At 35.5% G+C, this 14,144-nt stretch overlaps 1 protein-coding gene across 1 annotated transcript; it reads right to left on the bottom strand.

The window, feature by feature from the left end:
* Positions 1-5,973: 5,973 nt before the first annotated feature.
* On the bottom strand, positions 5,974-12,808 carry LOC135157502 (E3 ubiquitin-protein ligase TRIM71-like). The gene is made up of 2 exons (XM_064113303.1): positions 12,014-12,808; positions 5,974-8,568 (listed from the first exon to the last, which is right to left on the bottom strand). Exons 1-2 carry the CDS (start codon positions 12,641-12,643, stop codon positions 7,303-7,305), a joined length of 1,896 nt encoding a protein of 631 aa, XP_063969373.1. The 5' UTR covers positions 12,644-12,808; the 3' UTR covers positions 5,974-7,302.
* Positions 12,809-14,144: the final 1,336 nt, after the last annotated feature.

The raw sequence follows: 14,144 nt of genomic DNA, 5'->3' as shown, positions 1-14,144 counted from the left end.
ATTCATCTCAGAGAACAGTGGGTAAAACGAATTGCATCCTGATTTGATACAACGTTCTCTCTTTCTTTAAATCCACGGATTTACTAAAAACGTAATTCGTCTGTGAGAAGGTATTTGATCATTTTAGTGAGATTTGAGATTGATTTATTACTTATTGGTTCTTAAAATGCACTTAAGTATATTCATATAAAAAATACATTGTAAAAAATATCACAACGAGTTCAATTCCAATTATAATATACATAATTAAGAAGAAAAAAATCGAATGAAAGGATATTGAGGTGAATAAAAGTGACTTTGGGTAAAAAATAAATGGAACAGAACGGAGGGTTTGCCAAGAAAAAGTCCATGCTTGTATGAGAAACAAACCCCTGTGTCTTTGTTTCGATATATGCATTTTAAAAATCAATTTACAATAACGGATAGAGATGGAACATGACGCCAACAAAAAAAACAATATAAATATCAAAAGTTGAAGTACAAAAATAAATTATAGAAATATAATATTCGCGGGAGAGAAACATTATGCCAGTGCAGGCAGCGAATAGTTGAACAAACATATTTAGAAATCACATTATGAAACTATACATCTTTTTTTATTCATTCACTTAAAATCCCCCTTCCTATGTGGTAAGACTATAGTCTATCTTGCCAGAAATCCATGTGTATACATTTCCAAACGACAAAAACCTTAATATTCACGAAGAGAACAAATTACTTTATTCACCAAACCGAAGACATCAGTGATATTTGTATGGGGACAGTTATTGTTTTCTATCAACGAAATATTTAAAGTACCCCCTTTTTTTAGTATCAATAGTCCTACAAGGTGTAACTTCAAAATCCATGTGTACGATTTTTGTTTTACTCCGTGCGAGGAGTCCTCTACATGTATATACATTGTTATTATTATTTTTATTCAGTATTTCAACAAAAAGCAATTTACTTGACAAAATTAAAAGAGACGAGGATGTTTACTAATTTATCTCCAGGGACCCGTAACACAGAGCTTAGCAATTATTGTAGAACATTTTTCTACGATTGATTCCATTGACTACAATGTACAATCAATCGTAAAAAATCAAGTGTACGATTAATCACTAATCTTTGTGTTAATTTACGGGACCCAGGTTGCCTGGGAAAGGAAAACGTAAAATAAATTACTACCGCCCAAAGGCCTTCCTCCCAGACCTGGGCTCCGTAACACAAAGGTTTGCGATGAATAGCAAATATGAAAGTATACTTCTGATTGGTTCCTAGTCAGTATTTTGCAACAAATGCGCGTGTAACATTGATCTTGATTGGTCAATTCATTTAGCGATTGATCGCTAATCTTTGTGTTACGGAGCCCGGGACTTGTAAGGTGACATCCATCCACAATAATCACAACACATCCATGCACTTTATATTATACAATAATAATTCATATAGAAATCGCATTTTAAAATTGATTTGATATGTATGAGATCAAGAGAATGTACAGGTATTAGAAACAAAACATGGGTCAAATTAAAACTTTAAAAAGTGTACAATTTATATTCTGTGGTAAACGTGTCCATACATACATTATGCACACTATAATATAGAGAATGTTATAATAATATAAATTTCAATATTATTTATATACACATTATGTCTATGCAATTTCACGCAAGTAATTCAATTAGAAAATAAAATACATAGATACTGAATCAATATCTATCAATAACCTTTCAATGTTCCATTATTAGAGTGCATATGCTATTCTTTTACTTAAAGGAAGACCTTATAGGATGTCACAATTAATTATCTTATTTCACAGTACGTCATTCGTCATTCTGTCACTTCTACAAGATAAATGTCAAACCTGAGAAAAAAACAAAGAGTCCAATCACTTCCTGTTTAAAATTTGTATTGATTTTTATTATCCTTTTTTTTTTTTTTGGGGGGGGGGTGGTCAACCGTATGTATGTGCATTTGTGTTGTTTCTTTCCATCAACATTTTCTAAAAAGGTGAATATGATGAAAGATTTTCTCCAGAAAATAATTCAGTCTCCAATAGATCCATTTCCATGTTGTTCGAAGGTAGAGCATGTCCTGATTCTCTCGAAAGAGGGCGGTATAAACAAACGGCAATTTATAAACAAAAAATAATTTACCTTCAAACAAAATAATCCCTTCGTTCAGAGCAGATTGGATTATATTTTTATCTCCTCGAAATTAGAAAAAGACGTGAAAAGTTCAGACATTTTACCCTCAATCACTCCTGACCATGCTGGAGTTCAGGTCGAGTTTGATAATTTAGTCGAAAGTTTTGCATATGGGAGATCGTACTGGAAGTTTAACAGCAGTTTATGCTCTGATAAAGATTTTGTAGACGGGGTAAAGATGAAGATTTCTGAAATAGAAAGAATATGGCGGGACCAAATAACAAGCAAGATTAAATTTTGGGAATTTATGAAAATGAAGTTAAGAGAATATATAATGGCATTTTCCCGTGAAAGAGCAAAACTCCGAAAAATTCACATTGAAAAATTACAAAAAGAAATTAAAGATTTAGAATATCGCTTGACGATCACTTTTCATATTGATATCCAAAACGAAATTGAATTAAAAAAAGAGGAACTAGATAAACTTTTCGACTATTCTCGTCAAGGTCTAAAGGTCCGTTCAAGAGCCCAATGGTCTGAAGAAGGAGAAAGAAATTCACAGTTCTTTGAACAATTACTTAAATCCAATAAAAGGAGAAGTGCGATTAAGGAGATTTATAATAAAAATCAGGAAACGGTGCGAGATTGCAAAGGTATTATAAAAATCATTCGGGAGTTTTATAAAAATTTATATGCATGTAAAAATCTTGAAACTAATGATGATATTGAAAACATGTTTTTTAGTGATTTACCCAAATTGAGTAAAGAAAATAGAGAGTTTTGTGAATATCCGATAACACATGAAGAATGTTTTCAGGCTTTAAAGGAAATGAAATGGAATAAATCGCCTGGCAATGATGGTTTTACCGCAGAGTTCTACTTTACATTTTGGCCACTTTTAGGGAAAATCATAGTTGAAGCTTTCAATGAAAGTTTTGAAGTTAAAATGTTGTCAAATTCGCAGAGACAGGGGGTAATTACTCTAATTGAAAAAGAAGGCAAAAATCCTTTGCACATAAAAAATTATAGGCCGATAACTCTTTTGAATGTAGATTATAAAATTTTGTCAAAAGTGTTAGCGACAAGGGTGAAAGAGGTCTTGGGAGATATTATTTATTGTGATCAAGTGGGTTATGTCAAAGATCGTAATATTGGGGAAGCAGTTCGGTTAATTGATGATGTGTTTTTTTCAGTCTTTGTATCAACCCTTAGGTTTTTTAATTGCAGTGGATTTTGAAAAGGCATTCGATTGTATCTCTCATAAACTTTTATTCAAAACTTTAGAACATTTCGGGTTTGGGAAAAATCTGTGTTCTTGGGTCAAAACTCTTTATTATAATGTTAGTAGTTGCGTGTTGAACGGGGGGCATTCTACGGGATATTTTGAAGTTAATAGAGGAGTAAGGCAGGGGGGTCCACTCTCTCCATATTTATTTATCATAGCGATTGAATTATTAGCTCATTATATTAGGAGAGATGTTAATATTAAAGGGATAGGATTTGGGAAACGGGAAATAAAACAAGTTCTGTATGCAGACGACATTACATTGTTTTAAAAAGATATGAACTCGATCCATAGAGTAAAGAAAATATTTTCAGATTTTGAAAATTTAAGTGGATTGAAGATTAATATGGATAAAACAAACTTTTTATGGTTGGGAGAAGAAAGAGATAGACCTGGTTTACCACTTCTTTGACATTGGTTACAACATATTAAAATCTTAGGGGTATATTTCGCACGGGATTGTAAAGTCAAAGATGACTTGAACTATAAGGAAATCTTGAGTAAAATTAAAAGACTTATTGGTTGGTGGAAGCAGAGAGATCTTACGATGTATGGTAAAATAAAACTTTTGAAAATGTATGCATTTTCAAAATTAAATTATGTTTCTTCCCTGATGACAGTCCCAAAAGACGTTTTTAAGGAAATAGAAAGAATTTCTTTTAATTTTATTTGGGGAGGAAGAGATAGAATAAAACGCAAGGTTCTATATCAAGACTATTCTGTTGGAGGACTGAGAGCTCCAAATTTTGAGGTCTTTGTTAAGACCCAACGAATAATGTGGATTAAACGTTTGCTAGATGGACATGATGGAGGGAAAAGTTCGGGTTGGAAAGCAACCTTCGAATATTTTTTTAGATCTTTAGGCGGTCGAATCATATTTCTGTGTGGTTATGATACGAGTAGAATGAATTTAAAAGGTATACCATTATTTTACATAGATATGCTGAAGGCATGGCACGAATTGGATAAGTGTAGACATTTTGGAGGGAAAAGTAATCCCATTATTTTTAATAACAAGCGTCTATGCCTTAATAATAAGACCTTTTTTTATATTGAATTATTTCAGAAAGGTATAGTTAAGGTCTCGGATATAATAGTTGGAGGTAAATTAAGACCAGTTTCATATTGGTATAATTTGAAATTTTCATCTGAAAACTTGCTCAAAATTCAAAAGATATTTTCAGTAATAACAGAAGAGTGGATACAAAATGATTTTATGGAAATGGATACAGACAACTTTGAAATTCAATTGATGATATGTGGGCATGTTCAGAAACTATGTGATATAAAATCTAGACGAATATATGACCACTTCATTGAAAATTTTCAAATTGATTATGTATTTCATGTTACAGATGGGCAATCCGAATATGATTTGGGAATGGGGGAACTGAAAGAAGTATTTTTGAGACTGAAATGTGCAATGCTATGCAATAAACACAGAGAATTTCAATACAAACAATTACAAGGGGCTGTGTACACAAAAAGGGAACTTTTTAAATTCGGTTTTGAGACAGAAAATTTCTGTTCCTTTTGTAAAAAAGAAGTTGAGTCTTACCAACATTTATTTTTGTATTGTCCTGAAGTTAAGCGATTATGGGAAGAGATGAGTAAAATATTTCAACTGAATGAACTTGGCAGTGACGTTTGGAAAACAATTTTCATGGGGATATCTGGAAATACTACAAGAGTAGCTTTAATAAACTGTATTATATTCTTAATTAAGTATATCATTTTTAGTTCAAGAAAACAGGGAATATTACCAACCGTACAGAAAGTGACACATTTGGTTAAAGAGTATAGAGATACGGAATATCAAATAGCGTTTAAAAAGGGGAAGCTGGGGGTGCACTTAAGGAAATGGGAACAAATCAATGCATACCTTTCTTAATACTATGGATGTATTGGTTGCTTCATTTTGTTTCTGTTTTGTTTATTTGTTCAAATACAGATAGTTGTACCAGAGCAGGATGCATTGTGTGTGGGTGTACGTGTGTAGATGGAAGTGTGAGTTTTGTGACGGGAAGAGGGGGGGGGGGGGGAGATGTGAGTGGTGGTGAGTTGAAGTGAGCTTGTGTGAGTGTCTGGGGAGAGAGATGAGGGGGGAGGGGTATGGGGGTAAGGTGAGTGTGTAGGGACGTTTTAGGATAACCTTCCTCTAATTAACCTTTAAAATAATATTTTATCCTTTTTTATTTTCTTGTACAATTAATATGTGCAAAAGAGATTATTTATATTCTATTCAGGGAAAAAGTCATTTTTTACAAAGTACGTTTTTTTTTATTTTGTCGATTGATACGGGTTTTTCCCCTCTGCTTTCACATTGTTATAGAAGAGAAATTTGGCAGTTTAATTTCATTTGTAATCATTTAAAAAATATTCGTAATCTCATTGATATTGATATATTTATTTGTTTGATTGTTTATTGATTGTATACATACAAATAATCTTTATTTATATGAATTGTGATTGTAAACTTATTGATTTGAAAGAGGAAGAAAATAAAATATTATTCAAAACAAAAACAAAACACGTAGTCCAATATTCATAATCATTTTTATATTGAGAAATTTAATTAAATACACCGTGTTATATTGGCTTAATGTACACCATTCATATTTTCTCACAAGAAATTCCTTATTCAAATTATCATGATTTATATTGATTTCAATAATGTTCAAAGTATTATTTCTTTATATGATTCGTTGTTTTTGTTATTATATTTCATGGAAATTTAATCATTTATTAAGCTAACCTGAATTTTGTGAAACAGAACGTATGACAATGTGCCATTCACGAAAATATTACTACTTATACCTTTGTTATATTATGATGTATTGTATTCTGAATAAAGGCCAAAAAAATTCTAGTAAAAAAAAGAATAACAAGTTCTTTGATATAAAAACATGTATATGGATGCACTAGTGAAATTGAAATATTTTAACATCGTAGTTTGTATTTGTAGTGACTGATTATAAACATTAATCATTCAGCGGGGTGTTTTAATACAAAATTAATATTCCTGTAATTATGGACATTTCATAAAATGAAAATATTAATATATCAAGTGGTTTGTGGGGACTATACATTCCACACAAGAAGAACTTAAGGCCTATTCAGATTAATGGTTTTACGGTCGAATAGGAAAGAATTCAGCTGATATCCGTAATTATTAGGCCTTTAATTTTCACATCATAACACTGGACAGAAAAAATCTAAAATTTCGAGATCATATTTACGTATATCCACAAATAATATAGACTGGCTTGCAACAAAACAGCAAATCGATTGTACACAATTTCCAAAAGCAAATCTTATAACTCACAAAATATAAAGTTCGTTTAATACATTAGCCTTTCATCGAATTCTCTATAACAGAGACCCCAAAATATTAAACGCTGGCTTAATCATGTTAATTACACGAGTTGAATGACAACAACAGCAATACACTGTAAAAACGCTATTTACGATTTCAAGCACGTTGTTTAAGCCCGACACTCTAACGACTACTGTTAAACCCTTTAAACATCTGTTTATTTTAAAAACAACTTAAAAACTAGTTTTTTAAAATGTTTAAACAATTACAAAGAAAGTGAAACAACTTGTTATTAGAGTGACAGGCTTAAACAACGTGTTTTTTTTTTTTTACTGTGTGGTTAATTCAGATTCACGAAATAATTAAAAATAATGGTCTTTTGATACTCGAGTTACATTCATTAAATTATTTTATGTGTATGAACGTTCTTCGATTCGTGTTAAGATTTATGTGTATATACACACCACAAAATGTAAACAAATTCAGAAAGGTGTTTACAAACATATTGGATTCTCATTTCAGATACACTATAAATAATCTCATAAAAGTCAATAGTTCATGTATACTCTTTATTACAGCGATACCTTGATGAAATATAACTTCTTCATACAAGCAAAGGCGAGTAGGTCCGGAGAGAGGGACACCAAGTAACACCAATTATCACCCAATGTCATGTCAAGTGCATTAAACTCAACTCTTTCCTTCAGGTTCAGACCATCAAGATCATAGAGCCTGATCACCACCTTCCTATTCTTCCTATCAACACTCGCTATATACACCCTGTCCTGCTCATCCACGGCAGCATACAGGTAGACATCCTTTGGAGCTTGCAGAGACTCACCAGCATTCCCATCCCTGTCATAGACCGTCACCACGTTTGGATTGGTGAGATGACAAGAACTGGTGATGATCAAACCAGACCTGGTGGATGATACCTGCCATGTCTTGTGCTTTGTTGGAACAGTGTGTTTGAGAGTGGATCCAGTCGGGTCATAGATGTAGACTTTGTTGGCACCGTTAGCAATGATGATCTCATTTGATGGACTTCTGTTCAGTTTGAGATAATAACGAGTCCGACTCACGTTGATTGTTGCTTTCCTGGAGCCATTGGGAGAATACATGTGTGCTTCTGTAGTACCAGTTGAGACACATGATTCACTGTCTCGTTGAATCACAATATCACCATAACCATGCATGTCATGTGGTATGTTTGTATACCGCTCCGTTCCACCAGCTGTATCAATGATATCAATACCTCGTGTATTAATCCCATATACGATGGCCACACTGGTATGAGTGTAAGCTGTCATTCCAACCATTTGTCCCCGTAGATCTATACACTTCATGGTTTCTAACTTGGGATCCCATCCAGAGATGCACCCGAGGTCAAGACAAGAGGCATCTGCAGGATTGAATCTCTTCTCATGTGCTTTCTTTGTAATAACTTCCGCAGTAGTGCGATCGGTAACCTCTTTCAGCATAGTACCTAGCTCATCACAGAGCAAATTATGGGCAGAAAGACTGTCTCTCTCAAGATGACCCAGTCTGTCATTATCTACCAATGTAATCGAACTACAAATGCTCTTGATCCTCTGTCGATCCTTGGATTTTAAGATGTTGAGATCATCCTCGAAACCTCGCTTCAATTCATTTATTTGCTCGATGAGATCTTGAAGATTTCCTTCCAGCTCTTTGACCTTGATGCTGTAAGACTGCCTGACATCAGCTAGTAGTTTCTGCATGGCAGTGTGTACCTCATGACGTTGTAATTCTATATTCTGAATGTTCTTTTCCAGCTCAGCTTTCTTAGCTGCACATTGCTGGGCAAGGTCTGTCACCTAAAAGAGAGAGAGAGAAAAAAAAAATAGTAACCGTTTACTGTAAAATAATCATTCACGTAAACAATGTTTAGAAGAATTTCGAATGAATGTACCCATTATAAATTTTAACATAATACATCCGGGAAGTTGTCACATCGATATTTTTTTAATCTCTATTCTGGATGAGGAGGGGGGGGGGGTAGGGGAGGCAACGAATGATATGAGGGACAGTTATTTCCATTATATGAGTAGTTGTATTATTACTGTTATATTATATGTATCAATGATAGTTTTAGTTACGATCATTATCGTCATTATTATTATTAGAATTAATATAGATTTTGTCAAAATTAACAATAGTATCAGTATTACTATTGTTATCAATATCATTATTATTTATAATTATCATCAACATTCACTGGACCTACTATGTCACAAATGTTGAGGTCCTTGAACAGGCGGAGATCCCCAGTATCGAGGCCATGCTGCTGAAGACTCAGCTCCGTTGGGCAGGACACATCTCAAGAATGGAAGACCATCGCCTGCCCAAGATAGCCCTGTACGGCGAACTTTCTACTGGCAATCGTGACAGAGGGGCTCCAAAGAAACGCTTCAAGGACATCCTGAAGAAGTCCCTCGGTACATGCCATATCGATCATTGCCAGTGGTCTACTCTGGCTGCTGACCGTGCTAGCTGGCGACATATAGTCCATCAGGCTGCCTCTTTTTTCGAGGAATCCCGAAAAGATCACCTGAGGGAGAAACGTCGCCGCAGAAAGAATCGCGAAGCCTCAGCAGCCACACCAAACGTGACTTTTGACTGCGGCCGCTGTGGCCGGGCCTGTCTATCACGTATTGGCCTTGTGAGTCACATGCGTGCCTGCAGTCGACGTGGACTGCCTTTATAAATCTTCGTTCGCGAAGCAAGCCAAGAGAGAGATATGTATCAATGATAGTTTTAGTTACGATCATTATCGTCATTATTATTATTAGAATTAATGTAGATTTTGTCAAAATTAACAATAGTATCAGTATTACTATTGTTATCAATATCATTATTATTTATAATTATCATCATAATTTTTTCATTATTATTATTAACATTGATATCACAATTAGCAGTATACCGTGTGAATAAAAACCTCATAAGTCCCCAATTTAAGGGAAATCTTGAACGATTTGGAAAGAGTATCTTCTTCAACAAAATTTAATTCCATATTTATGTTGTATGTCTTCACGCTTAGATAATCAGTTGGTATTCTTTGCAGTGATGCAAATCTTGATTTGCGCGATGGCAGTCTATTCAATCTCAGGAGACTGCAGGCCCACACAAAAACTTGTGAGCAAATATTTAGAGACCTTCTCTTTGCCGATGATGCTGCCCTCGTTGCCCATACCGAAAGAGCCCTGCAGTGCTTGACATCCTGCTTTGCGGAGGCTGCTCAACTCTTCGGACTCGAAGTCAGCTTGAAGAAGACGGAAGTCCTCCATCAACCTGCACCCCGGGAAGAGTACCGCCTTCCTCACATCACTATTGGCGAGACTGTGTTGAAGAGCGTTCACCAGTTTACCTACCTGGGATGTACAATTACTTCAGACGCCAAGATTGACAGGGAAGTAGACAACAGACTGGCCAAAGCTAACAGTGCCTTCGGCAGACTGTACAAGCGGGTCTGGAGAAATAAGCATCTGAAAAGGGGCACCAAGATCAGCGTATACAGAGCTGTTGTCCTCACCACCCTACTGTACGGTTCTGAGTCGTGGGTAACTTACCGCCACCACATGCGACTCCTGGAGCGTTTCCATCAGCGCTGTCTCCGGATCATCCTCAACATTCACTGGACCTACTATGTCACAAATGTTGAGGTCCTTGAACAGGCGGAGATCCCCAGTATCGAGGCCATGCTGCTGAAGACTCAGCTCCGTTGGGCAGGACACATCTCAAGAATGGAAGACCATCGCCTGCCCAAGATAGCCCTGTACGGCGAACTTTCTACTGGCAATCGTGACAGAGGGGCTCCAAAGAAACGCTTCAAGGACATCCTGAAGAAGTCCCTCGGTACATGCCATATCGATCATTGCCAGTGGTCTACTCTGGCTGCTGACCGTGCTAGCTGGCGACATATAGTCCATCAGGCTGCCTCTTTTTTCGAGGAATCCCGAAAAGATCACCTGAGGGAGAAACGTCGCCGCAGAAAGAATCGCGAAGCCTCAGCAGCCACACCAAACGTGACTTTTGACTGCGGCCGCTGTGGCCGGGCCTGTCTATCACGTATTGGCCTTGTGAGTCACATGCGTGCCTGCAGTCGACGTGGACTGCCTTTATAAATCTTCGTTCGCGAAGCAAGCCAAGAGAGAGATATGTATCAATGATAGTTTTAGTTACGATCATTATCGTCATTATTATTATTAGAATTAATATAGATTTTGTCAAAATTAACAATAGTATCAGTATTACTATTGTTATCAATATCATTATTATTTATAATTATCATCATAATTTTTTCATTATTATTATTAACATTGATATCACAATTAGCAGTATACCGTGTGAATAAAAACCTCATAAGTCCCCAATTTAAGGGAAATCTTGAACGATTTGGAAAGAGTATCTTCTTCAACAAAATTTAATTCCATATTTATGTTGTATGTCTTCACGCTTAGATAATCAGTTGGTATTCTTTGCAGTGATGCAAATCTTGATTTGCGCGAAAGTTTGGCATTACTGCAATGAATGAATCCGTATGCCAATGATGTCATAATCCATCATGAATTAGTAAACATATTAATTTGCAAATCCCTTCAATGAAATCAACTTGATAATTAATACTTAAAAGTCGTTATTAAACAATAAATGTACATTATCGATAACGTATTCTGAAATGGATTTTGATGGAACTCTTGTATATATTATGACATCACTGACATATGGAGTAATTTATTGCAGCCATGTCTTGCTTTAGCGCAAATCAAAATTTACATCAATACAAATAAGAATAAAATAATATATCTTGATCATTCAAGCGTGAACACAGTCCACATAAATAACGTATTAAGTTATTTGGGAGAAAATATTCTTTCAGGCCATATATGATTATGCAAATGGCATAATATTTTCGTTAAAATATGAGGATTCATTTTTTTTACTCACACGGTACGGGGGTCGTGGCATTGTTTTGAGAGCGGGGGCTGATCCAAAAAGGGAGGGCATGTAACATTTCACAATAATATTGTCATTTATTTTTTGTACAAATTTACTGAAAAAAAAAGATCGGAGGCCTAAAAGTATACCCCAACTGGTTCTGCGTCCCCTACTGAGGGGGAGGACGAGGAAGTCAGGGGTATTAATAAAATAATAGCTAGTATCATCATCTTCTTCTCCTTCAACGGCACAATCTTCATCAGCATCTTCTTTAAGATATTGTTTTCTACTTGATACCCCTAAATCTCAAATGACCATTACCTTTCGCCTCAACTCCTGCTCGAAGTCCGACTGGTTCTTGATACCATGAGCCTTGTGGCCAACGAGTACGCACTTGTGACAGACACGGACCTTGCAATCATCACAAAACATATCTTTGTTCTCTTGTTTGTGGATGGAGCATTTCTCGCATTGATGACCAATGCTGACCTTCCCTTCGATGACATCCTCCACGGAGACAATCTCGTGACCCTCAAACAGACTAAGACGTTGATGACATTGAATGCATTTATCACACATGTAGTTATTACATGTTCTGCAAAAGGAGACAGCGTCTTCTTGAAACTTGCAAGCTGTGCATTTATGGTTCATTTCTAGAACAGAATTCATCCCTCCACACTTGGCGTGGTAATCGTCTACGAATCCGTAAATGGAGACATTGAGGCGGAGATCGTCGACACGGTTGGCAGACAACTTGGTGATCTCCCTGCAGAGAGGGCAGACCATGTGGTCAATGTCCTGGTGGGTTAGATCATATTTCTTGAGACACTTTCGACAGAAAGTGTGTCCGCACATCAGGATCGTCGGTTCATCAAAAATATCAAGACATAGCGGACATATCAGGTTCTGTGAAGAACTAGAGGCTTTCTCTATTTCAATCTTTTCAGCCATTACTATATATAAACTCTAGAGAAAACTATTTCAACGAAACTGGGTAGCTGTAAGAGATATCTACTCGTGACACCATGATATACACGTACACATAAATGTATTATTATGCACGTTGTGAAATGACTGTGTGTGCGAAACTCATACTACAATAGCAAGCTGTGATATATTACAATAAAAGATCGTCTGCCAGAGTATAGTTCAACCAAACTATAAATAGAACTGGTTTTTCCCAGCTACCTTTGAACTTGATGGAAACATTTGGCATCTTATCGAGAGAGGGCGTACTAGATTTATCAATTTTTTTATCATTGATAGATCTCTATACAGTAAAAACACTGTACAATGCTGTTTACTGTATGAATCGTATTGTTTGAACAGTTTAAACAAGTGTGTAATTATTACAATATATATATATATATATATATATATTTTGTATATTGATTTCTCAATAAATTAAGCCTAATTGTTAATGTTCACTGTACACAGTCAACAGCATTCTGTCAATTTAAGTCAGCGTTTTTACTGTAAGGGGATCTTCAAATTGGTAAACCTGCTTTAAAGTTGCTGGTTTTGTCTTCAACTCCCAATTTGTTTGTGTACTTAGTATCTTATATTTTCCTTTAATTTCTCATATTTCTGATTTCCTCCAAGTTTAAGATTTCAAACTCTTTTTTAATATGTTTAAGCTTTTTAAACAACTTCTGTGAAATTCTTATAGCACAGCGTATTATAAATGTTTTTTTAACATAATTTCCATAATCCATACTGTGTATGAGTTTCCTTCCCCCTATCTCTCTTTCTATTCCCCCCTCACATCTTTTCTACATCCCTCTTCCCATCTCTGAATTTACTATTCATTAGTATGCTTCCATTTTAAATATTGCCCTCTTTCGCATCTCCTTTAGTTCCCAACCTCTACCCCTTCTATCCCCCTCCCTTCTTTCTATCAATCTCCATTTCTCTTACCTTCCTAGAACATCAAATTTATTCATAATACTATATACACAGCAAAAACTGTGGTGTTAACCGGTGTACATAGACGACCACACCAGTTATTTCACACCGGTGTTAAATTTATGGTGTTAGTTTTACACCCATAGGTGTTATAACAACACATATGGTTGTTACATTTACACTATTTGGTGTTATGTTCAATCTCTAGGGTGTTATTTTAACACCTCAGGGTGTGGTCCTCTATTAACACCAATTGGTGTCAGTTTTAACACCACAGTTTTTACAGTGTACTTTCTGCTCACTGAGTGAATGTAACAGGGAAAATAATAATAATAAAACGATATAACCAGGGGCGGGGTTAGGGGGAGTGGGCGACAGCCCCCTACGATTTTTCAAGTAGTGAAAAAGATGAGGAAAAAAGTAAAGGGAAGAGAAGAGAATAAAAATAGAAAGATCTGGACCAGGTACCTATACAATATAATTCAAAATAGAAAATATGTGACGGCACATTTAGGTCGTATCGCTCACCTCCACCCTCTCTCATCAA

This window comes from Lytechinus pictus, chromosome 18 (assembly GCF_037042905.1).
Source record: "Lytechinus pictus isolate F3 Inbred chromosome 18, Lp3.0, whole genome shotgun sequence".
Lineage (NCBI taxonomy): Eukaryota > Metazoa > Echinodermata > Echinoidea > Temnopleuroida > Toxopneustidae > Lytechinus > Lytechinus pictus.
Note: the sequence above shows the minus strand (reverse complement) of the source record. Positions and strands in the feature narration are given on the sequence as shown.